The 27753-nt window shown below is 48.9% G+C and overlaps 1 protein-coding gene across 8 annotated transcripts; it reads right to left on the bottom strand.

Annotated features, from left to right (window-relative positions):
* Nucleotides 1-30: 30 nt before the first annotated feature.
* TM6SF1 (transmembrane 6 superfamily member 1) lies at nt 31-27753 on the bottom strand. Of its 8 annotated transcripts, none has more exons than XM_027569091.2 (10): nt 27588-27745; nt 22579-22682; nt 19336-19433; nt 15376-15479; nt 13682-13764; nt 12954-13075; nt 11118-11222; nt 8928-9020; nt 8624-8743; nt 31-1500 (listed from the first exon to the last, which is right to left on the bottom strand). In XM_027569091.2, exons 1-10 carry the CDS (start codon nt 27677-27679, stop codon nt 1309-1311), a joined length of 1113 nt encoding a protein of 370 aa, XP_027424892.1. In that variant the 5' UTR covers nt 27680-27745; the 3' UTR covers nt 31-1308. The 8 variants fall into 8 exon arrangements, with proteins under 8 accessions (XP_027424892.1, XP_027424895.1, XP_027424894.1 ...); XM_027569094.2 differs by lacking the exon at nt 27588-27745 and adding an exon at nt 23923-23941; XM_027569092.1 differs by lacking the exon at nt 31-1500 and adding an exon at nt 6871-8488 and having other exon boundaries at nt 27588-27753.

Genomic DNA, 27753 nt, shown 5'->3' with positions numbered 1-27753 from the left:
CACATCTCAGATGATACTTACCAGCTCAGTGGACCCTAAATTCGCACACTTGACATTACCCATGCGTTGGTTTCAATTCCCATGTTCTTTTTGTTTTCTTATTTTGGTGAGGAGCTAATAAATAACATGAAGAGAAAATGTGAGACGTTCTAAAAGCCCAGGGCCATTGAGGATGGGGCTGGTGCTGGTGGTTGGTGGTGGTGGTTACGGCAGCCAAGTGTACGAAAGCACCAGTCTGCTTAACCCTCTAGGGCACTGAGAAGGCGGCTGTATTTTTAGGTTGTTTCTCTCGCTTAACAAATATTAATTTTTCTCTATACTCATAATTCCAAATATGAAAAGTTCATTAAAAGATAGTAGGGATGCCACTCCAGTTCTTTTTCCTTGAAAAGTACTTTTTAATTTTGAGAGTTTTAATTCAATCTTAAATTAATGAAATTTAATTAATTCATCAAAAGTCCTCTTCATTGCTCACACTAAAACATAAGGAGAATGTAGATGACATTTTGAATTGGAACATGTAACTGACAGATTTTTAAAATAAAAATCCTAAAGACTACAAAACTGTTTCTGAAAAAAAATTACAAAATGTGTCAAATTTAATAAGATTTGTTTTCATAAAAGGCCAAAAAAAATTTATTAAAAATATACACAGAAATACAATAGAAATATTTCCAGTCACCAATAAAACTAGTATTCATTAAGAGTAATGATAAAGGTATCGATCCCTCCTTAGCTATTTAGACTCACAAAAAAATTTTATTAAAAGCAGTTCTTAAAACAGCAGTAAATAATATACTTTCCTTGGGAAAACATATTTCAAATAACATTTTAAAATATTGTGATGATTTGCTTTTTATATTGAGGTTAATAATGACGCATATATATCTTATATGCCCAAAGTATCTCTCCAGTATGTATTTGCTGTTTGGAATTTTTTAATATGCATAGGCCATATTCACTTTTGAATAGTTCATTTTCATGCTCACTATTGTAGGAGCTAAGTTGTAATTGTTTACAGTTATATTTAATATGTGCAAACAGAATATTGAAATAGAAGGTCAAGCTTATTCACAAGTAATTTTGAATATATTTCTTTAAAGAAGCTGTTTCTCAACTTCACTTTTCCTTCAAAAAATGAAAATTTACCCACACAAAACCATATGAGAGCTCACACATACAGTGCAGAGCAAGAATTTATGTATTCATAAGTATTCCTGAATAGGAAGGGAGTGAAATGGGACAAAATATCAGTACCAGGATAACAAAAGTCTGTAATCTAGAGAGGAAGAACATGAAATAATATCTTTATTCAACTTTTTCATCTGCCTTTGTTTTTATAAAGAACTCTGGTTTGTAGATACAACGATAGGCCAAGAGCTGAGGAAGAACTCCATATGCTATGTTTAATGCTAGAAAAAGGGTTTTCGCTTCTTCGGGGACTCTGTAGACATAAGCAGTTCTAGCATGAAGAGAAGCACCGATGTGAGAAAACTGAGCCTGTTGCATTTAAAGAAAAAGGGGGGAGGTAAGCATGAATTCTGTGTTCAGTTGGATTCACAGTGTGTTCTGGATGACTCATTCAGACCATGTTTCCTGTGCCCTCAAAACCAGTATTCTCTCAAACAATCCATAGTCTTCAGGATTTCACTGAATTTAGGGCCAGTCTTAACATAACTGTTCAAATAAAGTAAACCTTCCTTAGTGTGGCTTTATCACCCATCCAGTGCCCCTTACCAAACATTAGTGCTCAATTTAAAAAATTGAATAAAATCTCAGGGTTTTTTTCCTTCTGATTTGCATTCTGGAGATCTATACAGGCACTCATTGTGGCTTACTAAATGTGTTCCAATACAAATGAAGAAAGTACAGAGTTTAAAAAGTGAAAATATTTTTAATACAGCTATTTAAAGAGAAGCACTGAGGACCTCAGCTTCATTAATCAGTCTTTTTTACCTATTCCTTGCAACAAGAGCTCAAAGCCCTTCACTATATATTTTCTGTTTATTTCTTCATGTATTTTTTTTAATGCAACTTTAAAAAATACTAAGGGTTGTTTTGTAAGTAAGGTTGTTACCAACTTGGGTGGGGGTAGGACTGTGGTTGCTCTTTATAAAATGGTAAATGTACATGTAGGCAAATCAAATTCTAATTTATTTAGAAGTATGGCTTGTCAGCATAACCTGAGGCTAGAGCTTCCCATTTGTACTTATATACTTGTTCATAACGTACATTCAGAATGTATCTTTTTTGATACTTTTCATAAGCACAGGGGAAAACTGTATTAGAAAAGGCTTCTGTGTGAGGATTTCCTCAGGATTCTCATATTGTTACAAAATGCAACCCTGGAGTCTGGAAATCTAAGCTATATGTGAATAAAGGATTGGTTCTAAATATAACAAGTGATGAATTATTAGTTCATCAGGATCAAAGTAAAGAGAGAAGATATTATGACCTAAAGAAGTCACAGAATAAGAATGAAAAACTAATTTGCTTTAAATACGTATAAGTTCTTACACTTCCTTCTGTATGAAATCAGTTTATTCTGCTAAGTGGTTAACAGATAAAAGTGTTCCTTAGCACTTGACTTTACCAAGAGAAGAAAAGGACAAGCTTTCATTGGCAGCATGTGTATGGATCTGTATCAGTGACAGGTACTTTAATAGGCTACATTTTTACAAATTACTGATACATTCCGGGGACCTCACAGTACAGTTTTGCTACTCTCTGGAGATAAAAAATTAGTGTGGTGTATTACCAAGGACCAACACAGAAACTGTCCACCTCTGTCTGCACTGTGATCCATGAGGCTCCGTGAGGGCTCTGCCCTCAAGCACATGTCCCCCAGGCAGAGGCCCAGAGGGCACCCCACAGATGGTAAGCATTCCATCTCCGGGCTCTGAAGACAAACAGCCTTGTGAGTAAAGGGTACTGGAGAGGCTGCTCCGAGGAGCCGCTCTTGGGTAGTTCTAGGAGCACTGATCAGGAGCTTGGCCCCTGTTGCTGTTTTTCCCTCGGGCTTCTTTTGAATAACAGTGTTTTTCTGAATAGTATAACCAAACTTCTGGACTAGAGGCTAGATATGAACCTTGATCTTCAGAAGTGTGGGTTTGGTGTCTTTGTCTTTATAGACACTTGTACACATGACAAAAATCACCAGGTTTGGGGAAATGCCAACCATACTTTGAGAGATTAATATGAGCAATCATGCCTACTTGCATAGGGAAACCTGCATAAAAAGTCAGTGATTCCGTAGGCTCTTTTCCTGCACTCCCCAGTGCAGTTAATACCTCATTTTCAAAAAACAGCAAAATCATGGCAACATTACAAAATGATCATGTCCTTAGATTAGATTGTAAGCCCACCGGGCAGGTACTGTGTCTAATGTTTTGTGTGGCGCCTCTCAAATTGTTAGAGCTCAATAAACATTAAACAACATTGGTCTTGTGACTGTCAAAGTACAGAAAGGTTCTACAAAGCATTTCTCTATTTTTATACCTATTTTGGTAGGCCTGCCTTCTCCAGAATTACCTATTTACATTTCTAATGCAAAGAGGTGTCTGCAGGTGAGAGAAGCCTAAGGCCAGTGTTCTGCGGTTTCTGGCAGTGCCTGCAGCTCTAACAGGTGTCTTTACAGTGGCCACACCTCCTGCTGAGTCAGCACCCAACCACTGCTTCCTCCCCAGGCTTCAGAAAAACCCCGTCTTGCTGAGAACGGTGCCCTCCCCCAGCACACAAGGCCTGCCGATGGAAGGACCGAGAGCTCAGCCTGGCACCTGGGTTGGTATCCAGGGGCTCTGGGCTCAGTGCCGCTGAGCTGACTGTCACCCAGGATCATAGGTACAACTTGTGGAGCCCAGAAACTTCTGCCAAGTTCAGTGATCTGACGTTGGGAGGCACTAATCCTCTTTCTTGCCATTCTAAATCAGCTTCCACCTCAAGTAAATTTACAAGATATGCTTTGACTTTTTTTTAATGGATGATTAGAATGGAAAATGAGGCAAAAAAAAAAAAAAAGCCAAGAACGGTTAAATTTTACTAGCTCCCTTTTCTTGTATTTAGAGACAACATGGAAAGGATGACTAAAAAATCATGATCTTGGTTCCAGAAAGAAGAGCTGAAAGAGTGTCATGTGTCCACATAAGTATCATAGGCCAGAACCAATGCTGGAACAACAGCCAGGCTATTGGGCCGACACAGTGTAAGTCGTTAACCCGGCACTGGGTCACTTCTTAGGGCTTTCTGGGCAGCACAGTCCAGGGGTTAAGAACACTGCATCTGGAACCAGACCACCAGTGTCGGAGCCCATCTCTACTGGCAGTATGACCTTGGGTTAGGTATGTAACCTTTTTGGCTTCCTCATCTATAAAAGTAGGGTAATAATGGAGCCTACCTCATAAGGATTGCTGTGCCTGTTCAATGAGCTGATCTTTGTGGAGTGCCTAGGGCAGTGCCAAGAGAGTCGCCTGTTCGTGATCTGAAGTTCTACTTTGTTGAGAACTCAGGTGGGCTCTTTGTTTTTAGATGCCCTTGCTGACCTTTTTGACAATTTCAAGACGATCTGTCTCCACCAAAGGATAATCATGTGAAGACATTAAACCCAAAGTCTAATTTTAATATTAAATAAAGATGTTTTCTGATGAATTACACTTGAAGCAAACTATTAAAATAGGCTTTGCATTAGTATCCCAATTATCCATGTTCTTCCGAAATCTTTCAGGTATTTCCTAAAGGTTTCCATAAGGAAAAAAAACAAAAATTCGCCTCCAGGAGAGTCAACTCTACAACCAAATTACCCACAGATAAGCTTACAGACCCTTTTGTGAGGAAGTACACAGCATCCGCTGTAGCCAGGGAGTGGGAGAGTCTGAGCAGCAAGTGGGAAGGGGTGTTGCCCGACCCAGGGGGGACTGTTCCTGCTTCCAGGGCCGTGGCTGGCACTGGATGGGCAGCAGGCTCCCTGACAAACCCACTGCGAGTCTATCCCAAAGCTCTCTCCCAGTCTCTCTGATCTTTAGGTAATAATAACTGTTACACATATGGCTACAGATGAATGAATCTCCTGAGCAGCACAAGGCACTTCCTCTAGACTCCTGTTGGGAATCTTAAACCAACAAGAACAGCAACAAAGACCCACAGCGCGTTCTGTGCCAGGCACTGTTGTAAGCCTTTTACACATATGCCCTTATTTAATCCCCTCCCAGCAGCTTTAGGAGAAAGCTCCTGTATTATCCTAACTTTCACAGCGGAGGAATCCAAGGTGGCGAAGGTCACGAGCTCCTCAGGGACAGGCTGAGATACGACACAGCCTCTCCAGTGCTCGTGCTCTTAATCATATTGACCAGATTATTTTCTTCTAATGTTCAGTGATATTTTAGCAGAGAAAAATTCTTCAGTTGCTAGAAGGTACTAATAAGTGGATCTAAGCAGGCTGCAATATTTTTCAAACTAGACTTGCAACTTCAATCCTACGATAGGAATTTTATAGGAAAAGACAATTGAGTTACGAATAAGTCCCCACTGGCTCTTTGGTGTAAAATGTGTCCTGGTTTTATTTGATTTTATTTTACTTTTTGATGGATGTTTTTGATTTCTGAAGACAGCAGATTTGGCAGATTCCTACAGAATCTGAAATCAGGGATCCAGTAAGAACTTAACACGTTTTCCATGGACTTGTACTGATCTAGAAATTTTTCAAAGATTTTTTTCTTACTAAATCACAGTCTTGGGAGTTCACTAGGCCTTTCAAGAAATGCAAACTTTGATAAAGTTAGTGGGATCGTGAGTGCACAAAGCTTCTAAATGAGGAATGGCAGTTTTAGCAGGCGAGGGATGCAAGTTGGGTTAGGGAGGGTGTTTTCTGTGAGTGTCAGATGCCCTCCCAAGGCGAGAATTCTTTTCATAAGCCAGTATCGGCCAGGTAGAAAACCAATCACATACCTGGAATTCAACAGTCTCATCATGGGCACTTTGGTTCCAGTGTGATTTGTAACTTTTCCTTTGGTTAAACACTCTGAGTAGATAGATATTAAAGCCCAGCCCAGAGTCGTGGGACTGTCAGACACCCAGTTCTCAGATGACACCGTTCTGGGTTGGGAGAAACCTCCTCCTGACATTTGCAGGCTCTGGTCTGTAGCCTCCAGCTACCTTGTCAAACTGGGCAGTGGTGGATGAGCCCAAGGATTCCGGCAAGGCCTGGGGTCTGGCTGAAGCCCCTACTGCTGCCCAGGGCTCTACTGGCCCCACCGCCCTTCCCCGAACCGCCTGGCCGGAGCCACAGAGCCTGTCTGCAGGCCTGGCCCTCACCGGCAGGTACAGTCCGGGGTTAGTCTTAGTGCTATGGCTTCTGGCGCCCCTTGGCCCCCAAGGTGTGACCTTCCCGAGCCTCCTGACTGCCCACTGTCCGCCTGGCTCGGTCCAACAGTGGCCTCACTCTTGTCAGCCCCCTTGATGACAACGGTCCATGCTCCTGCAGCGGGGCCCACTATGGGGCAGACCCAGGTACAGGGCCTGGAGAGGGGTGGCAACTGCGTCCAACTCTGAGCAAGCTAATCCTGCAAGGAGGGGACTGGTGAGGGTGAGGCTGGTAGGAGGCCCTCCTGGGGAGCGTGGAGGGTAAGGCCAGGAAAACAAAAGCCAAGGCTTACTCCACCCTCTGACCTGCTGCCCGCGGCAGCACCTAAACACTTCCCGGGCCTAACACGGCGCCCGCTGTGTCCCCGCCTCCCACCCCCCAGAGGCTCTCCTGCTCCTCCAGGCCCATACGAGGTCTGGCTTCGAGGTCTGGCTTTGTGCTGTAGGACCCCACCGCCCCTAACATCTGCGTGAGAAGAGTAAGGACATCAGTGGAGAAGAATGTGGGCATTGGGGTCAGACAGGATTCCAGATCCCTCTTCTGCTATTTAGTAACTCTGACCCCAGGCAAGTAATAAACTGCCCTGAGCCTCTGCTTGCTTATCTTTTAAGTAAGGCTTTAAAAAAACAAAACAAAACTGCAGGGGTAATGCTGTGTTTGTCACACTGTTTCTTCTGGGGCACACAGGAAGCCCACATTCATCTGCTTCCCGTGCAGTCAGTTGGGTTGGTGCCAGGCCTGGCTCTTGAAAATATGCCACGTGATCTTTGCCCAAGCAAGAAAGGAGACTTCATTGTGTTAAGCCCCTGTGTATTTCCTACTCCAGCAGAGCACACAGCCCATCCTTACAGATAAGTAAGTACAACACTTAGCCTGCTTTGCCTCCCGTAAAGTAAGGAGGTGAGAGTGCAGACCACTGTGGGACCATGAGCGTAAGCGCTGGGTTTGCAGATTCCTATGGAGGCAGAACTAACTGGGCCTTGTGACGGGCTAGATGTAGGGGTGAGGGAATGGGAAGGGCTGTTTGCAGGGATGGTGGAAATGGGGGTAAGGTGTAGGGAAGGTCAGGAGTCCTATTTTAGACACTAACTCCAAGACAGCCAAGTGAAAAGACTGAGTCTGGGATTAGGTCTAGGAGTCTAGGAACAGTCTGGCCTAAAGACAGAAAATTGGAAGTCAGCTTATAGTTGGTATTGGAAGATATGGAAATAAAGGCTGAAACCCTGGCCTAAGGAATCGGCTATTCAGAGGTCTGCCAAGAGGGTAAATATTAGTTCTCTTCCCTCTTAAGTCCTTCAAGGAAAGAACAGGAACCCTTACTTCCGGAGGCTGTACCAACTTTTTTGATACTAATACTCAAATTCTGTAATTGAGAATTACCTCAGACTGGGAAGAGCCTAAAGTATTAACCCATGAATCCTATAGCTGTTTTTCCAGCCTGTAAATGGCAGAGTGCTGTTGTACTGTCCCAGGTCCTGCACCATGACTAAAATTAACTGTATGTTCTGGCCGCTTCCACATGAGCCTCATTCTGAGGCCTGCTCGAAAAGAGCAAGATGCAAGAGAATGATTTTACAAGATGGATTCATTTGTTTCTTTTTTATTTATAGTGAGAAGGGGGAAAAGATAAAATTATTTAATAATTTTCTTCCTTGTTCATAAGATCAGTTTGTCTTGCTGTTACCTTGTAAAAATGTACTTTGGGTAATAATACACTTCCATAGATAATTGTATTTCCAGTTCAGTGAAATAAGCATTCACTGAACCCGTGCTCGAGGCCAGGGCCTTGACTGAGTAGCAGGGGGAAGGAATGGCATGACTGGGAACAGGATGTTCTCAAACCCAGTTTCCCTGGCTCAGTGCAGTGCGGCACAACAGAATTCTGACATCTTCGGTGTGAGACAGACATCTCAAAGATGACGGCTCTCAATTCTTGTTTAGTAGCCATGGTGTTCAGAGACCGGGAGACAGCACTGGGCACCAACGGTGCCCCTTGCTGTGTGTGTGACCTGGGACACGCCATTAACCTCACTGGGCCTCAGCTTCCTCACCTGTAGAGCTGGCTGCCACAGCTACCACGTAGTTATTGCAAGATCTGAATAACATGCATATGCAGAAATGTCTCCCAAAGAACTGCAGAAAAAAGGGGACGAGTCTAGGGCCTGCTTCCCACCCACCCTTAAACACCAAGCAGAGATGTTTCTCAGATTCTCGGCAATGACAGCCAGATCCCCAGCAGACGTTCTGAACAGAGCGTATGTTTAGTACCTGAGCTAGACCTCCAGCATGCATCAGTGTTATGTCAGGCATCCAGGAGCATCCAGGAACCACTAAGCCATAAAGCGCAGTCACAAAGTAAGGGACAGAATAGAACAGATAGGCCAGCATCTGCATTGAACAGAGAAATAACATCATCAGCAACTTCACAGCCTGGCCCGACGAAAAGCACCAAAGATGAACATTTTTATCTCTGAGAATATTAACTCCCATTTCCTACATGGGTCCACACGTTCCCATTCTTAAAGAATGAACATTAATTTCAGAAAGACCATGGGCTTCATAACTACTTGACCTGGATTTTAGGATAAGCAGCAGGATCCTTTAGGTAGGGCTCTTGAAATTGCGTATAAAATCGGCAGAGCTCAGCCGGGCAATCCAAAGCAATCTGGGAACAAAAACGAATTCGTTATAAAGTTACAATCACATCTGATTCTCACCGTTTGCTGAGAGGGCTGAATGTTCCAGGTTCAGCCACAAGCTGTTTTGCTATTTAACAAAAACTGTGTATCATAGAAGCTCATCAGTGAAAGAAAAGAAATATTCTACAGATCTACTCGAAGGAGATGAAGAAGTTAACAGTAGAGCAGGAAATAACTAATGCTCTATTCTTGGGTACCTCCTAAGTATCTAGATTTCCACTGGCCAAAACACAGCTCGTGCTAGATTACCAGTTTCACTTTTCCTGGGAGTAAATAGCTAGCCAGCTGTTCTGCGGGAAGAAAAGCACATTCCTAGACCAAATTCATCTTACTATGCATTGCAGACTTTAAGAAACTGCCTCCTCCTCTCTCCAGTGGCTCACGGAGCACAGGGCCTTTGGGGGCAGTAGAGGGTGATCTGAAAGCAGGGTCCTCCTATGTGAAGCCACATCCTGTGTCCACTTTGAAAGGGAGCGGAGCAGAGTTGGTCACAGCAGGCTCTTGGCCACAGAAGAGACAGAGTCTCCCTGGCACGTAACCAGCCAGGTCCCCTCTGAGTCCCCTCCCTCCTGCATCACTCCTCATGTCCTTGGCCATAAATGCTGTCCCGTCTAGATAGCATCTGTGAACATGGGCCAGTGGCAGAGTTGGTAAAAAATGGGCCCAAACTTAAAAGCCCGTCTGCAAAAGTCCCGCCCACATGCACACATCTTTCTGGTGCACAGAATGGATACAGCTATGCAAGAATACAGCTGGGGCTCATTTTTGTTGTTACTGTTGTTCTTTTCACTTTGGGAATTAGAGCAAACTAACCAAAGAACAGTTTTAAGGACGCCTGGCTGGCTCAGTCGGTAGCGTGTATGACTGTTGATCTCGGGGTCATGGGTTTAAGCCCCATGTTGGGCATGGAGATTACTTAGGGGAAAAAAGCAGTTTTACTGCTCTGTGCTCTGAGCAAAGCCTACGGCTCTGCTCTCTCCTTCACATCCCTTCCCTGTGCCCCTCCTCCTATTAGCTGACTCCACTCCAGGCAATGCCTGATTTACTGATGGAGACCGCTCTTAAGACAGCTTCTCGCTCTGAACCCAGCCAGCCACACAGAGTATATGGTTCAAAGACCCCAAGACAGTCAGCTACATCAGTTCACACTTGCCACTCGGCTCCCCAACTGTTGTGCAAGCCAGCAGGCTTAGAAGAGTAATCGTCACTGAGGCTGAATATAGTTACCCATATGATTCTGGCTGCTGAAATTCGTTTCCACTAAGAATAAATCATGAAACTAAGCATTGCAAAGGATCATCCATCAATAAAAATAGTAACAAGTGGGGCATCTGGGTGGCTCAGTCAGTTAAGAGTCTGCCTTCGGCTCAAGTCCCACGTCAGGCTCCTTGCTTGATGGGCAGCCTGCTTCTCCCTCACCATTGCTTGTGCTCTCTCTCTCTCTCGCACTTTCTCTCTCTCAAATAAATAAATTAAATATTAAGAAAAAAATAGTAACTAGTAACCCCAAGTAGTGAACACTCACCACGTATAAGGCCCCCATAAGTGTTCGATGTTTATTCTCTTATTTAATCTTCAAACCAGCACCGTAAGATAGGTACTGTTATTTTATAGCAGAAGAAACTGAGGTCAAAGAGGTTAAGTCATTTTTCCAAGGCCACACAGCTGGTAAATAGCCAGGATCCTAACTCCTTACTCTGGGCCCTTCCTCAATGCCATGTCCCTACTCCGGGGAGCACAACGCAAGCCCTGTGCCACAGTGTCACTGGAGGCTTCAGGTACCACCCTTCCCAAAGACATTTACATTTAAATCAGAAACAGCAAAGAAACCAAAAGAATGAGACTCTATCAGCTAATTTTTCGGGCACCCTAACATCGGGGAAGGAAGAGACTTCCAGGTGGGCTTAATCCAAGGAGCTGAAGGAGGTGCATGTGGGAGAGTGGCAGCAAGTGGGGCCGGGTCTCCAGGCTCTAACAGGAGGAATGTTTTGTGAGGGCACTAGGAAGTCTGATTAAATATATGTTTTTCTTTTTTTAATGTTACTTCAATCTGTGATGCTTACCAAGCCTCTAAACAGACAAAATCCAGTTGCCAGGAGGAGACACATGACCAACATTAAATCAAATGGTCTTCTCAGCAGGTCCTTGGCTTGGACTTCTTGAATGACCTAAAATAAGAGTTCGTAACCAATGAGCAGGCCCAGAGTGCCAAAGAAGAATCTAAGAACTACTGACGCCTAAGCGCTATGGTGCTGGATGGGGAGAGAACTCAACAGACGGGTGATGCGTGTCATAAACCACTAGCCGCCTAACTTAGGAAAATCATGTCCCGCCTCCTCTCTGCTTCCACTTTGCTCCTCTGTGAGATTGGGCTGGGTCATCCTGTAGGGCCCTTCGAGCTCTAAGAGTCGTATTTTTTTTCCTTGCAATAGGAGTTTTGTGATTATAAATGTAAGATATGTTCATTTTAAAAGTAAGGTAAACCATAAACCCAACCCACTATTAAGAGTCCCTGTACTTTTCCAGAGCTAGCTAGCTATCTATCATCTATCTGATCTACATTTATTTTTTACAAAATTAAGACTTTACATATAGCCAATTGTGTATTTGTTCTTTGGACCCTCAACAGGTACCTATATTACAGGCACTTTCCCACATTATTAAAAACTCTTCTAAAACGTAGTATCATGTGGAAGGACCATATTTCAGCCACTCTCACAGTGTTGGGCATTTAAGGCACTTGCACTGTTAATGTGATGGTGAGCAATTCTGCGCAAAGATCTTTGACCGCATCTCTCTGGTGACCTTCCGAGGACAGGGCCTTCGACGTGAGATTACTAGGCTAAGGGGTTAAATTTGCTAAGCTTGATAACACCGCCAAATTGCCTTGCAGAGGGAGTCTGGATTTATGTTCCTATGAGCACTGTGTGACAATGTCTATTTCTCCCTGGCCATCACTGTGTTTGAACATTTAAAAAATGGTAACAGTTTCCTGTGTCTCCCGGCATGAACAGTGTTGAAACACTGACTGCGGAGACTTTTTTAAAAGCCGTGGAGCCCAGGACGATGGGTACTGTTTGCTTTTTCTTCTTAACAACCACCTCGTTCCTCAAAAGGATGTCAGTGCGTCACCCGAGTGTGCACAGCAGGTGTCTCATTGTTTACAAATAAGGTGTTTGTAAATTACAATGCATTTTAAGGAATTCTGTAAATCTTATAGTCAACTGAATAATCATGTTCTGATGATCTGATGATCTGATGATTCGTATTTCCATATATCACTTTGCTTAAAGGATCTTGCTTAAGGATCTATTACCTATAAAAGGAAGAGAAACTTAGATGTTACTAGCTTAGAAATGAAGACCTTAACAGAGTACCTGCCCAGCCAGCATTGCTTCACCTTGACCACCTTGGCTGTGAATGGAAGGGAAGTGTCTCGGAAGACGTCCTGTAGCCAGTCTTCATGTGCCTGGATCCCTTGGTAAATTAGACCCTGAGGCTGTGTGTGCTACCCCGAACAGCAGGATCCCTCCAGCCTCCCCTTGTAAAGGCACTGGCATCTCTGCAAGAGGTACCCAGATGCTCAAACACCAGGGCATTAACAGCCCCAGACAAACCACACACTCCACACACTAAACAGGATCTGTTGGGAACAGTCAATGTGACCCAGGGCACAGGAAGGTCCAGAAAGCACAGCCTGGCCGGTTGAAGCCAATGTATTCAGACAGAAACAGACCATCTCTGCCACTGTAACTAAGGTGTGACCAATGCACAGAATCAACGCAAACGGTCTGCCCCAGACCTCCAGTGCCCAGAGGCACAGTTTGATCCAGTAGCCGGGAGATGTGAGTGAGCCCCGTGAGTTTGGGAACAGGTTACAGTTAACATAATAAAATCACCTTTGAGGGATAATTATAATTTTCTGATGGCTGATTATAGATTCTGAAACCAGCCCAGACAGGAAGACAAGTATATGGTATGCTTAAGAAAAAAGCAGGGCAAATGCGGGCTCCATACTTCCCTATTTAAAAGAAAGAGAGAGAGAAAGTCAAAAGTTTGCCAAAAAGATCTCTAAACACCAGTAACATTGAGGACACCCACCTCAAGTCATTAACACTGTGCTGTTGGACCAGACATATTTTCATGAGACCAAATGAAACAGGTCAATTTAAAACTACGAGGTGCTCATTACCAGGCATGTCCTAGCTACTGTATTTTTAAAGAATATTTGATATAATACCCTGATTGTTGGCACACATAAATGATAACTTCTTTCACATTAGCTTTCGAGAGCCTTAGTTCTCAAATACATTTATCGAATGTGTCAAGAGTTACATATGATACAAAAAGTTGTAAGAAATATTTGCACACCGCAGGTAGCCACAGACACAGATACCCCCTCTAGATCCTAAATGTCAGGAATCGCTGATTGTCTAATCGTTCAGCATACACTTCTGAAAGTTGCTCAAAAGCATTTTTTAACAGGTGAAATGATGGAGATAAGGAAGGATTCTGCATAACCGCTTTTCAGTAAGCTTGGAATAACAACCAAGACGGCTTCTCTGTTTACGAACACTCCCCCATTGTTTCAGAAGAGGAAAGTGAATGTTAAGATAAAGTTTCTTACCCACAATGTTTCCTGGCACAAAAACAACAATGCTCATGATAATAGATCCAACCCAGTAGAGGCCAATAGTTCTATAACTTTCCCTGCAACGAAAAAATGTCAGCTTAGTGCACTCGTCTTAGAATACTATTAGCAAAAGATGGTCCACATGATTAGCATTATCCTAAGTAGTAAAGTGTACGAATCGCAACTTACTGAATCGATAGTAATCAATCAACTCTAAGGGGCCCTAGTCGTCAAATTTCATTTCCATCTGTGATATATTATAGAATCCTCTTTGTGTCCTTTGAATAGGAATTGTGCTTGCTGCCCTGATCATCTGTTAAACTACAACATGGTCAATCACGGTCCAGGGAGACCTGCACTTCACTGTGTCCTATGAAACTCACTGCAGGAAAGGAAAAAGATGGTTCAAAACAGAAGGGAAACTGGACCCATATTTTAAAGCATTGTAAGTATGAGTAACAGGATGTTAAGTGGACTTTCCCTGGTGTCAGAATTGTGGCCAGAGCCCTAGCAATGAAGATCATAAGTGCCACCTAGCCCCAACAGGGCAGCTGGACACAGACCCTGAATCTTCATAGGCGAGGTTGACCAAAAGCTCTTTCAGCTGGTAACCCTGCTACCCCACCTCCATTAGGGGCCATGAGAGATCACAGGGAGATTCTCTGAAGGGAAACAGAGGTGGACCTTTCTGCCTTGCCCCACCTCCCAAGCCAAGAGCTGCCACTTCCCAGGAGGCCAGTCCACAATGACTGGGATTGTCAGCAGGAGAACAAACCAGAATCTTCCACAGCAGAACTTCTCTAATGGAGCCAAAGAAACTCCAACCCACTCCTGGCCGCCTCCAAGCAGAGTCCAGGCATTCTCCGAAATACCTGCCGTGTGCCCTGGAGGCTTGGGAACATTCATGAAGAGACAGGCTAGGACCTGAAGGAGTCCCAAACTCAGCTGGAGCTGTCCTTGAGCTCACGACTGAGGGGGCAGGGCTATGGGGCAAGGAGTTGGTCATGCGGAATTTCCACCTCATCTGGGACAAGAATGCATCATTTTCTCCAACCTGGAGCCACGGGAAGGCCTGGGGAGGTAGCTGGGCTTGAAAGGATCCTGCCACAAAGGGTACACGTTCTGGGTGACAGGGACGCCGGCAGAAAGCAGCCGTGGGTGTCCCACCAAGGGCGGGGAAGTCCCACGAACTCAGCCAGCAAGAGCATTGCTCACGTCAGGCCTCTGTGCCACGCACAGTCTCCTGGGGTAGGGGTCTCCGAAGAGCCCACCCCTGGGCTCCATACAACAAGCCTGGCAGAGCGGAACTGAGGGCACCGATCCCCAGAAACCAGAAATCGTCATGTAAGACTCTGCCCCTTTTTCTTTAGCCCCACGTGCATATACACACATCCCCGAGGATCCAGCTGCAGACGAGACTGTCCTTCCTGGACAACAGAGTCAGAAGCGTAAGGGGTCTGCCCAAGCTGTCCCCGTGGCCGGGGATCATCCAAAGGGGACATGTTCAAAAGACAGCAGTGCCAGGAAAAGAACTTGTGTTGACCACGTCTAACTCACGTCTGTGGAGCGTATCTTCACGTGCGTGTGTACCTGTCTGTGCCCCTGTCCCTCTGTCTGGTTTCCTTACATATGTGCGTATTGGCTGCTACGCTGGCAAAGGGACACACCCGGCGGACAGGCTGACTTACTCCCACGCTATGGCCGCCACCATCACCAGATACATTAGATAATGAGCAGAGCCGTCCCAGTAGCAGATCATGTGCCCGTACGCGGTGTTCAGATACGGTTCACCCTAAGGAAAGAGTAAAAGAGGGGTCTACTTTAAAGAGGACTCAAACATCTCCACACAGGACACCAGACCTGTATTTCAAGTAAAATGGAACAGCAGAGCTGGCTTGTGTTCGTCTGCTAGGAGGAACCTAGGCTCAGTCCCATGCAGGAATCCCATACAAACTTTACCCTGGAGCCGCCGTCGCCAGAGTCTGCCGTGGGATGGCCCCGAGCCTGCCTGGCCATCCTCTGGGGGACGCACGCGGACAGTGACGCCAGGCAGGTGGAATCATGGGCAACCGTGGTTGCACAGCTGATGCACTGAGGCCAAGTCAAATCTGGGACCAAAGGTGCATTGGCTCTGGCCGGAGGGGGTGGCCGGAGAACACTCTGCCCGCCACAGCCACCAGCTGCCCTGCATCATTCGCCTGCGTGCTGATCCCCAGGCTTGTTGGGCTGAGGCTGAGGAAGGCACATCTTGCCCACACCCGGGCACACAGACAGACAGGCACCCCACCCCCCTCGACCTTCCCAGCCACCCTACGGGACCCACAACTCACTCCACTCTACAGATGAGGGAACAGGGTTCCAAGGGGTCACAGGACCAGCCTAAGGCCACATAGCGAATGCCTAGCACGGAGCATATCATCAAGAAAAGCCACACTTCTCCTGAGAAATTTTTTAATTTTACGAACATGAGCTCGTATGACGCACTACGTTTCCCTCTTCCAGACAGCTCCCGGAAAGTCACGGTCTAATTCGCAGGAGGCGTTAATGTCATTCTGACGCCCCCTCGTTCTTTCTCCTCGCTCCCACGTTCATGCTCTCCTGCCTTGCGTCCCCCCGAGACGCCCTCAGTCCTGTCGGCAGCGGCCAAGAGGGGGCCCCGCTGGAGCCCAACGCTCCCGGGGCAGGGATCGCTCTGTCATCACTCCCCACGCGTCCGATGGCATGAGGACCGTGGAGCGGGTAGGAGTACCGCGGCAGCTGGCCTTCCGTGCCCGGGCCTGGCCCGCATCCCTTCTCCGACATGCTATGACTGGACATGACTTCATGGTTCACGCCTACGCACCTGGCCATCAAAGCCGGCCTCACCTGGTGGTTTGATGGGTGTCTTTAACTGGACGGCCCTTTGAGGGCCCTCCAAACGCCCCTGAACTCCTTCCATTCCTCAGCTTCGGCCTTCCGCTGAGCCCCACCCAGCCTCCCGATGAACGGTGACAGCACCCAGCCCGCCTGGCTCAAAGCCACAGGGCCATTTTTGTCACTCCTCTCTCCTCTGCAGGCTGCGGGCAAGTCCAGTCAATTCTCTCTCTCTGAGGTCACTGCGGGCCACCCTCCCTGTCTGCACATGGCCCTGTTCAAGCCCTCAGCGCCCCTCACGGAGCCAGTCCCACACGGTCTCTCTGTCTCCCTCTCTTTCCAATCCACCTGCCAGATGAAGACTCATGAGGCCTGGCTCCTAACGCATCTCTTCCACTCAAAAGCCTCCCAAAGCTGGTGGCCGCCCACAGGCCCGGCCCCACCTCCCCTGCCTGGCAGCCGGGCGCCCAGAACCTGGCCCTGCAGGCCTTCCCAGAGCGACACCCCATCCCACCTTCTCATGCCTCACCACTTGCCACCCTCAACACCTCAACCGCTGTGCCCTTTCAGCAGCCACCTCCTCCCCGAGACCTCCTCCCCGAGAGCTCCCCACTCTTTGGACTCAGAGGTCCCAGGCTCTCCAGCTGTTCTGTCTGCCTCTTGGCTTCACAATCTGCTTCAGGGACTCTTCTGGCCACAGCCTCCAGAGGTCCGCTCACTCCACCCTCGGCCGTCTTCTCTCTCCCTTTTCTCCCGAGCAAGACTTCAGGTACCGTCTATACTCAGATGGCCCCCGAATTTCTGTCAGGAATGGTCCTCTGAGCTCAAGACCTGCAAAGCCCTGCCAACCTGGACATCTGCCGGGATGTGCCTCCACCACCTGAAACTCCACATGTCCCCAAATGGACTCAACATCATCCCTGCACACCTGAACCCTGGGCTGACCATGGGGAGACACCTGCCTTTTCTCACCTCCAAGCTCTTGATCAAGCCATCCCTTCTCCTTGGAATGCCCTCTACCCTCCTCGTCTATCTGGAAAATTTTTACCTTCCAATGTCATTGCCATTTGAAAAAATGCTAGAGCAGTGTCACTAATTCAATGAGGACTCCCCTGACTGCTTCCAGACCCAGTTCTTCCCTGCGTACAGGCTGACCTTGTTTTATTGCCCTTCACTTTACTGTGCATTGCAGACTTTGTGTTTTTTACAAACTGAAGGTTTGTGGCAACCCTGCGTCAAGCAAGTCTCCCGGGGCCATTTTTCCAACATCATTTACTCGCTGTGTGTCTCTGGGTCACATTTGGGTAATCCTGGCGATATTTCAAGCTTTTCCATTATTATTATATTTGGGATGGTGATATGGGACTGGTGATCTCTGATGTTAATACTGTGACCGGGGGCCCCAAGAACTGTACCCATATAAGATGGTGATTGATGGCTGTGGTCTGACTGCTTGGCCTACCTGCATCCCTCCCTCTCTCTCCCTGTCCTCGGCAAACTTCACTATTGTCTTATTTTAAGAAACTGCCACAGCCACCCCAGACCTTCAGCAACCACCATCCTGATCAGTCAGCAACCAGCGACATCACGGTAAAGACCCTCCACCAGCAAAAAGATGAGGACTCGCTGAAAGCTCAGATAATAATCAAGGTTTTAGAAAAAAGTATTTTAATATTAAGGTATGTATGGTTTTTAGACACAATGCTATTGTACACTTCATAGACTACCGTATAGTGTAACTATAACTTTTAGGTGCATTGGGAAGCCAAAAACTTCACGTGGCTTGCTTTATTGTGATATTTGCTTTCTTGCAACGTACCTGCACTATCTCCACAGTGTGCCCATACCCTGTGCCCAACTCCTGTCTGCGGGACTGAATTCCCCCGTCATCCCTCTAGTTTAATAACACCACCGCTCTCCCAAAAGCAAGAAGCAAGAGGTCTTCTTGGACCTTACTCTCCCCGTCACCCCCAGCTAATCCCTGAGTCCTACCCACTCCAAGCACTCAAAGCCTCTGAAATTCGTCCCTCCTGTGCTTGGCTCTGCCTAGGCCATGCTCAAGCCCTTGCTGGCCCTGCAAAAGCCTCCTGACTTGAGTCCCAGCTCTCAGCCCAGACACTCCCCTTCAAGCCCAACATTCCCAGAGCTGACTGCATTGTTCCCTGACTCAAATTCTTCCTTCGAATGTGAGATAAAATCCAAACTCCCTTTGCTTAACATATGAAGCATGCTGTTACTTGAAACACAGATGAAAACTGTACTTTCCTGTGTGACCTTGAGTAAGTTACTTAACCTCTCTGGGCCTGGATTCATCACACCACTAAAACAGGGAAAGAGGACTAGCTCTCTCAAGGGCAGGTAGCACTATAATATGACAGCTAGGGAAGGATCATCACCATCAAATGGCTCCATTGTCTCGGTGTTCTCTAACACACGTAAGACCGACCTGGGCTTTCTGATGTAGTAATGTTTTAATAATAAGACACCAATACTAAATTCCTTTAGGGTATCTCATTTATATTAAATACAAGCAAAGGAAAAAGGTAGTGGACCAGGTATGAGGGAGGAGGTATCAGCCGAAGATGCTGAAAAGAAGTGTCTCCCATGACCAAATCCTAACTTTCTGCTTCACTTTCCACATGAATAAACCACCTACGTCTGTGGCAGTAAAAGAAATACCACGGATCTTACCACCTTACACTAAATGTAGGGATTTCATCTTTCATCTCCGAACAATGGGACTTGGGGTGCTGACCCTTCGGCGTAAGGCTTACAGTCACTAAGCGATCCCATACCTCTCTCAAGTAGTGTGTCATGAACCCGTCAATGATTCCATCCTGTTCCAAGCCTATGATGAGGTTCACCACGCTGGTAAATCCGAAAACTGCATACACTAGAGCAAAGGAAGAAGGAGTTATTTATTTGTTTATATTTTTGTAAAGTAATCTCTACGCCCAATGTGGGGCTTGAACCCACAACCTCCAAGATCAAGAGTCACATGCCCCACCGACTGAGCCAGCCAGGCGCCCCAAGAAAGCAATAGTTTAAAAAGCAGTAGCTCAGGACTACTGAGCTTAGCAGCTTAGCAATGGCTAAGAGCCTGGCATTCACCAAAAACGGTGACTTCGTCTTCATCTTTTCCAGAAGACACTGGGCACTGTCAAGATGGACTAACAGAAGGTCCCTCCTGTACAGAAGGACCCTGGCCTTTGTTATGGATCTCCGTGTCATTGCCCGAGTGCTCTCTCCGAGGAGACACCCACCAGGGGGACAGAATGACATACTCACCCACTAACTCTGTGCCACGGGATCCTACCAGGTCACCCCATCCATCCTCCACAACCTACCAGTGGCTGCCCGGGGCCACACCAGCATCCCACCTGCAGCCAGCTCGTCTGATGTTTGTCCTAGTCTACACTGAAGAGCCTGAAGACGGATGATGACTGATGGGCAAGTTGTAAGAAGAAAGGCCAGTGATTTTTAAAATGGGTACAAGATGGCACAATCGAATACGGAAGAAGGCAAGCCACAGCGTCTCAGAGAATCTCACTCAGGTTGTGAGAGTCTCCTAAACGGGCTTAAAGCTACCAGCGACACACAGCTACAGAATGATACGTTTTGCGTGGCAAGGGATCAACTTAGTGCATGTTAGTTTATCAATAAGGATGCATTTTCAAGCTGTACCCCATCAGAAACCATGTGGCGGGCACGGGTAGGACAAGAATTCGAAGGTGGACAGAAGAACAGCCATGATAAAATGGGGAGGTTACTTCCCGGAGAAGGGAAGCCAGCCTTGCCAAGTCTGCAGCCAAGCCCCCTGCGTTCACATCTTGCCCAGGATGCAAGGCCCACGCGTGCCCTGCCCTACAGACCCTGCCTTCCCATGCCTTCCAGGTCTGCTCCAGACCTTGCTGTCAGGATCAACCCCCGAATGTCCTCCGGGAAAGAAAGCGCTCAGCATCTGATCACTGAGGCTGACAGGAGTGTCGGATGCTGGGTCCAAGGCGACAAGCCCCGGCCCCAGGGCTGCGGTGTGCTCAAGCTAGGACATAGAGGAGAACAGAGGGCTGAGGGTATAGGAACAAGGGTGCTCAGCCCTGGGGAACCGGGAGAGACCCAAGTCAGCTAAGCATGGACTCCGCGGAGTGGGGTGGAAAGACAGCAGCAGCAGACCACTCTCGAAACCTGGGCTGGGGTCAGAGCAAAGACAGGTGGTGTGGGACCAGAGAAATGATGTGGGCCTTGAACTCAGACAGGTCCAACTCATCTACCCACTGGCTGTCCGACCTTGGGCAAGTCACGTGATTTACCTAAGCTTCAGGGTCTTTTACATGCAAGTTGGGAGAAATTAGCTACTTACAATTCTTCTTTCCCTCCCCACCTTTGCCAAGATCCAAGGTGGGCAGAGAATATTCCCCATGCCATTGATGATGGACTCAGCCACACGACTGCCTTTGGCTACTGGAGTGTACATGGAAGTGACAGTGGCCAACTCCAAGTCTCCTCTGCCATGAGAAGGGCCCACCATGGGGAGCTGCTGGTCCAAGAACAAGGAGACACATGGGACAGCTCTGAACGTGACCCGCAGCCTGACGCACAAGAGTCCCAGCTAACCTGCAGACCCATGAGCACGGACACTAAATGTTTATACCCAAGACTTGGAAGTACCCGAAGTGTCCACTGATGGATGAATGGATAAAGAAGACAGGCATACACAAAATGGAATATGACTCAGCCATAAAAAAAGAAGGAAATCCTGCCATTTCCAACAACCTGGATGGACTCTGAGGGCATTGCGCTAAGCGAGATGAGTCAGCAGAGAAAGACCGAGACTGTATGATCTCACTCAGGGACGTGGAAGCCAAACAAGCTGAACTCATAGAAACAGAGGCTGGAAGGGTGGTTGCAGGGCCGGCGAGTGGGGGACATGGGGGGACGCTGGTCAAACGTTACAGACTTCCAGTGATAAGATGAGTAAGTTCACAGCGTGGTGACTATGGTTAACAAGACTGCATTGTATACTAAATGTTCTCAGCACACGCCATATAAAGGTAATTCTGTGAGGTGAGGGACCCTACGGCGAACAACCTCGTTGTGGTCACCATCTCACGGTGTAGCCGTGTATCACATCGTCACAGGGTAGACCTTACACCTGCCCGGTGTCAGACGTCAATTATATCTCAGTAAAGCTGCAGAAACATGGGAAATGCCCGTTGCTGCTGCAGGACACCGAGATCTGGGGGGTGTCTGATACGTGGCCTCACTAAAGCAGAAACTGAACGAGTAAAGGCGCAGCCCAGCTCCTGGCAGGGGAAGCGCTTGAAGGCGGGGATGGAGGCAGCGTGGCGCAAAGAAGAGCATGGCTTCGGGGGTCAATGCCGTTCTCGCCATATGACCTTGACCACTGAGCCAAGCCAGCTTCTTCATCTGTAAGGGGAGGGCATTTGTGGCGAGGATTGAATAAGCTGATACTGCCACAGCGCTCCGGGGCCACACCAGGCACACTGTAAGTGCTCGACCAGGGGTGTCTTCACTTACGTAATGTACGCGTGTACTTTTCAGGCATTGTTTAAGTATTTGACTAATATCATTGAATGTTTGTAGCAACCCTCCATGGGAAGCACTGTTTTCCTCAGCGGACCGAGACACTGTACAGCTCAGTTCCATGCCAGGTGGGGGGGGTGGGGGGGTGGGGCAAGAAGCACGGGAAGGAGCCGCTGCAAGAGTCGAGGGCAGAGGTCAGAGCACGGCTGGGGGTGGGGGTGAGGAACCGAGGGGCCTGCCGCTTGGCCCTGGCAGTGACCTTCCGCCATGATCCCCGCTGGGAAAGGGTGGGGTCCATGGCTCAGAAGAGGTGTTCGTCTGGAGGGGAGGACTGCGTTGCCCTGAAACACTCCTCCGTTTCCTGCCACTTCCCCAGTGGGGCTCAGGGTACGGGAGACAGACTCCTTCTTCGCGGGGGAAGCGTGATGAAGGCGAAGGCCCAAGAGCTGCGCTGCGAGGTGGACACCAACCGTTTCCCTCCCATGGAGACGTACCATAGAACAGTGGGTCCCGGGGTGGTTTTCTTTTGACCAGGGCGCGAGCCAGCAGGGCTACCAGGAGCAAGATGAGGCCAGCAACCCCTACAATTGTCCAGGAACTGCAACGACCAGAACAGGGAGGCGGTCATTTATCGAAATAAACACGTTGATGCATGGAATTTCCTGGCTATCGAATGCATTCACCCCCACCTCTGCCTCTGCGTCCAGTTCCAGTGCTGTGGGCTTAGCCAGGTTTCTCTTCAGTGCTTTGGCCCCTGCGGGCCACCCGTGTGACTTTCAAGGACTGGAAGCACCAGCTCCTCGCTCTTCCCGGCCTGCCCACCTGCACCCTCCGCCCCAGCCCAGCCCACCCTGAAGATGGCCCCTGCCTCACTGCCTCTGTGTCCACCCCCACCCCCACTCTTCCCAATCCCATTCCCCAGTGACTGACAGGCCTAACCACCAAATCCGCCACCTCCCTCAGAGCCAGCCAGAGACCTCTGGACTGAGCTCCAGGGAGCACAGAAGAGTCACAGCTACACACACCTTCCAGGAGGACCAGGATGTGTATAATCAAAGGGGCCAGGGGATGAGGCCAATCCAAGGAAGGAAGAGTTTGGGCCAGAGCTGCGGCCAGAAGGAAGCCAGCTCCCCACGCCCGGGGCCGCAAGCCAGAGTCCCACCCCGCACCTGGAAGGTAAGGTGAGGCTAGGGTGGGCACAGGAAAAAGACCCGATACCAAGGAGACCGGGGGCCAAGGCCCCTCCCCAGCGGGGCAGCATTAGGGCATGAGGCTCGGATGAGTTAGCAGTCAAGACACCTAGAGTCTAGGACCTACTCTGCTACTGCCTAACTGCGCGACCTGAACAAAGTCCTGTCATTTCATCATCTGTTTATTAACTAATTTTAAAACATATTAAGGATAAAATGTATTATGCACCACTATGTGCCAGGCACTGTGGATGAATGGAGGACGTCCCTGTCTCCATGGAGGATCCTATCTCAATGGACTCTGAGCTCTCTCACCCAGGAGGTCACCTCTAGTCCTACAGAGATTCTCTCTCACGCCTCCAGCACCAAGCAGGGCTTGCAGTCCTAGACAAAGGACCACATGGCCCTCTCCAACAGCCTGCTACACCACAGACAGCCTCCTCAGCAGCCCTTGAGAGCCGCCACAAGCACCGCTCTCAGCTGAAACCCCTCCACACCACAGCAGCCTGACAAGGGGACTTGGGGATCACCTGTGCCATATGCCCCTGAGACTTCTGGAAAGTACCTTTCTCAGTCACAGATTCCACAACCTAACAATACCCACTGACAGCTGAGGGACAGACTCATGCTGAAGTTCACTCCACTCACCTGCAGCTGGAATGGTTGCTAGAAATCTGCCCCCAATGTAAGACGGGTCAGTGAGGAAGTGGGAAGTGATCCATCCAACCTGCAGGTAGATGGGCCCACAGGAGACTGGTCACAGGTGCAGGAGAGCTGCATCTCCATCACCTGGCCCCAGGCCCCACACAGAGTCAGGGAATGGGCTCTGGGCATCAGGAGCACCCAGATTTCCAAATGCCACCCTCAACCTACAGAATCAGAATACTTTGGGGTAGGGCATGGGAATATGCAACTTTTTTCAAGATACCTGGATGAGTATGACAAAGAAAGTCTGCCTGGGGACTTCTGTTAGGATAATAAGAATTGATGAATGGATGAAGGAGGGAAAGAGGGGAGAAGAAGCCAGGAAGGAGAAATGAATGAATGGATGGATGGATGGTGGATAATGAATGAATGGAGAGATGATGGATCATGGATGGTGGATGGTGACTGAATGGATGGGTGGATGGATGGACAGATGGATTGTGTATAGATGGATGATGGGTGGTGGATGGACAGATGGATGGACGGTGGATGAATGGATGGATGAATGGATAGATGATGGATGGTGGATGGCAAATGAATAGATGGATGGATGGATAGATGAATGGATAGATGATGAATGGTGGACAGTGAATGAATGGATGGATGGTGGATGGAAGGATGATGGTGGATGATGAATGAATGGATGATGGATAGTGAATGATGGTTGGATGACAGCTGGTGGATGGATGGATTACACACTTCTATGATAAGAATGAGGATGACTGTGTCAATGTCCAGGTAAGATGCTGAAATAGGAAATTTCTAGTGTTGCACATCAGTGGCTCCTCCTGTAGGGATAAGCCAAAGGAGCAGAGGATGGAAGAGGAAGCTGATGTGGGTCAGGAACATCATACTGGACTGAAACATCCATGAAAAAGGAAGAGGTCAGGTGTGCTATGTAAGCTGACAAGCATTTTGATCACATTCCGAGGCAGGTGGTAGCCAGGAAGTAACCCCCATCCCTGCTCCTACAAGGGCCTATGCTTACGGCGGCATATCACGCAGCTGGTGCTCTTCTGGAGTATGAGAGCAGCGTAAACTGGTTCACCTGTGTGCTCTCACACTCGCCACCTGGGGGAGGAGCAAAGAACGGAGAGAAACTGGGGCAGCAGATCCTGTGTGTATCCCAGTGACCACCAAGTGCAGAACCTGCTCAGAACAGGGAGAGAAGGATCCAGCAGGGACTTGGGGGGGGAGAGGGGGTAAGGGCTGAGACACACCCAAGGGTGAAAATGTTGCTAGTCTTGGAATGGGGGGGTTACTGATGCCCTTCCATGAAGGGGACACCCATTCAAAGGGGATGTGTATGGGTGAGCATGAGTAGAGAAAGGGTATGTGTGTGTGTGTGTGTGTGTGTGTGTGTGTGTGTGAGAGAGAGAGAGAGAGAGAGAGAGAGAGAGGATGAGACTGAGAGATCCCAACTCTTCCCTGACTCCATAACCTGCCTTGCTTTTTCTGGTTTTCAGGCTTTTGTAAAAGGCCTGGTGGGAAGGAAGCTTCAACTAATCCAACTGATTCAAACCTAACTGAAGGCCCACTACGCACAAGGCCCTGTGCTGGGCCAGACAATGCCATGGGGAGCTGCGGGGAAGGTGAGTTCTGACCACAGGAAATTAACTCTTGTGGCAGAAGTGTGATCCCAGGGGGCTAGGTGGATGGAGCGATCACGGGAGCTTGGAGGGAGGGTTTGGAAAACGAAGAGGCCCAGGCCATCGAGTCAGGTATGGCTTCAACAGTGGGCTCAGAGAGGAAGGCCTCCTGGTCAGAAGGAACCATGTGAGCCAAGGCAAGGAGGCAGGACGTTAAGAAGCATCCAAGGACTGGGGCAGGGAAGCTCCTGGGGGAGGCTCTGCCGGGGCCGGGGGTGGGGAACTGCAGGGAGGAAACAGATGTTAGCCCAGCCCTGGGGCCAGTGTGGATTTTAACCTGCAGGGGGATGGGAAGAATAACTGGAACCAATTATTCAAAGCTCTGCAGGGCTTAGCACTGTGCTCAATAATAGACGGCAATACATAATTCAGTGTGTGCTCAGTAAATGCTATCACCATCCTGCCAGGGGCTGAGGCCAAAATCTCAGAGTCATCCTCAAACCCTCTCCAGGACATGCAGACCTTCAGTAAGCTGCACTGCTCTCCCTCCCAAATACCCCTGCGCCCCGCCACCGCACCCCTCTGCTCCCACTGCTCCCCGTTCCCCTACGTGGAAGGCTCTGTCCCCACCTCTTCCTGTGGCCACCTCCTGCACAAGTCATCTCCTCCAAGAAGCCTCCCCTGACCACCAGTCCCCTTCCCCGTCACTCATATCACCCCATTTATTTTTATTGATGTCTGTCTCAACACCCCCTTCCCCAACCTTTCCTGGCTTGTCCATAGCTATATCCCCAACCTTTGGAACAGTGTCAAGCCCAGAATATGTACTCAGTAAATATTTGTTGAACTGCGCATGATGCCACTGCAGGAATGCAGGGTCTCCTGAGCACTGTGTTCACAGACATGTGACATTTGCTGCCCAGAGCTGCTGCTTCCAGGAGATGCACCCCGAGACTGGGTCAGACCAAGGGCATCACTGCCAGTGCCCGGGGAGCGCTCCGTAGGGATGGAGGACATCTGGATAAGGCTGTCAGCAAGTGGTGGCCCCCCAGCAGAGAGACAGAGAGAAAGGGAGAAGGAAGTCACCACCCTGGAGGCAGACACTTACCCTCAGCCCGAAGGTCTGGAGGGGGTTTGCCCTGTGCAGAATGATGCAATTTCCTCAGCACCAACTGCTGTGGGAGACCTAATAGGTTAACTTCCTCGTCCCCACGGACAACAGGGAACACCAGCAGGCACGGAGGCCTGGCACCTGTCCCACCGGCCGGGCAGGCGCGTAGCTGCCCGGCGCAGGGTGTCCTAGCACAAGACTGAGGCGGGGCTTTGAACCAAACCCATCTGCGGCCTCTGTCGGCCCCACCCATTTCCTTGGCATTGAACTGCTCGGCCTCCCTTCCCTGCGGGGTCCTACCCCCGTCGGCGCCACAATAGGATACAAATATAGGCCATTTGACAGACTAGAAAACTGAGACCGGGCCACACGGGTAGTGCCAAAGGCACGCCTAGAACCCTGTCGGCTCGGGGCTATTTCTGCTAGTCATTCACAACAGTTTCTAAAATTAATAAGAAATGAGAAGTATGTGTGTGTCCATACATGGAAACGTCCCTGTGAAATGCGAAACGAACACGGCACGACCCGAGAGAACACGGCCACGCTCGTCGTTGGTGGTGCCTGCGCCCCCACACCCCTGCCCCTGAGCTGGTCAAGGGCAGGGGCATTGCCTCGTTGACCTCCGTCACCCCGGACACCCGGCGCGGGGCCGGCATGGCGCGCGCGCCCCACACTTGGCTCCAGAACCGCACCGAAGGGCCGGGACGCCCGCCCGGGCCCAGCGCCCCCCGCCACGCCCGCGCGCCTCCCCTCCCCCGGCCCGGCGCGGGGAGTCCCCGGAGACCCTCCGGCCCCCGCCCTGCAGTTGGCGGCGCGAGCCCCCTCGGAAAAGTTGCCGGGGGCTCGTGCGGCGCGGAGGCCACTTGGCCGACCCCCGCCGCCGACCCCCGCCGCACGCGCCCACTCACTCGTGCTGGGCCGCCAGGTGGTTGAAGACATAAGTGACGGGGATGGCCGAGAGGGACAGCACGAAGACCCCGGTGGCCGCAGAGGCACTCATCGCCGCCACCGCGCCGCTCGCCCTTCAGCGCATCCCGCGCGGCGCCCCGCCCCAGCTTCCGGCAGCGCCCGCGC

Source organism: Zalophus californianus, chromosome 6 (assembly GCF_009762305.2).
Source record: "Zalophus californianus isolate mZalCal1 chromosome 6, mZalCal1.pri.v2, whole genome shotgun sequence".
NCBI lineage: Eukaryota > Metazoa > Chordata > Mammalia > Carnivora > Otariidae > Zalophus > Zalophus californianus.
Note: the sequence above shows the minus strand (reverse complement) of the source record. Positions and strands in the feature narration are given on the sequence as shown.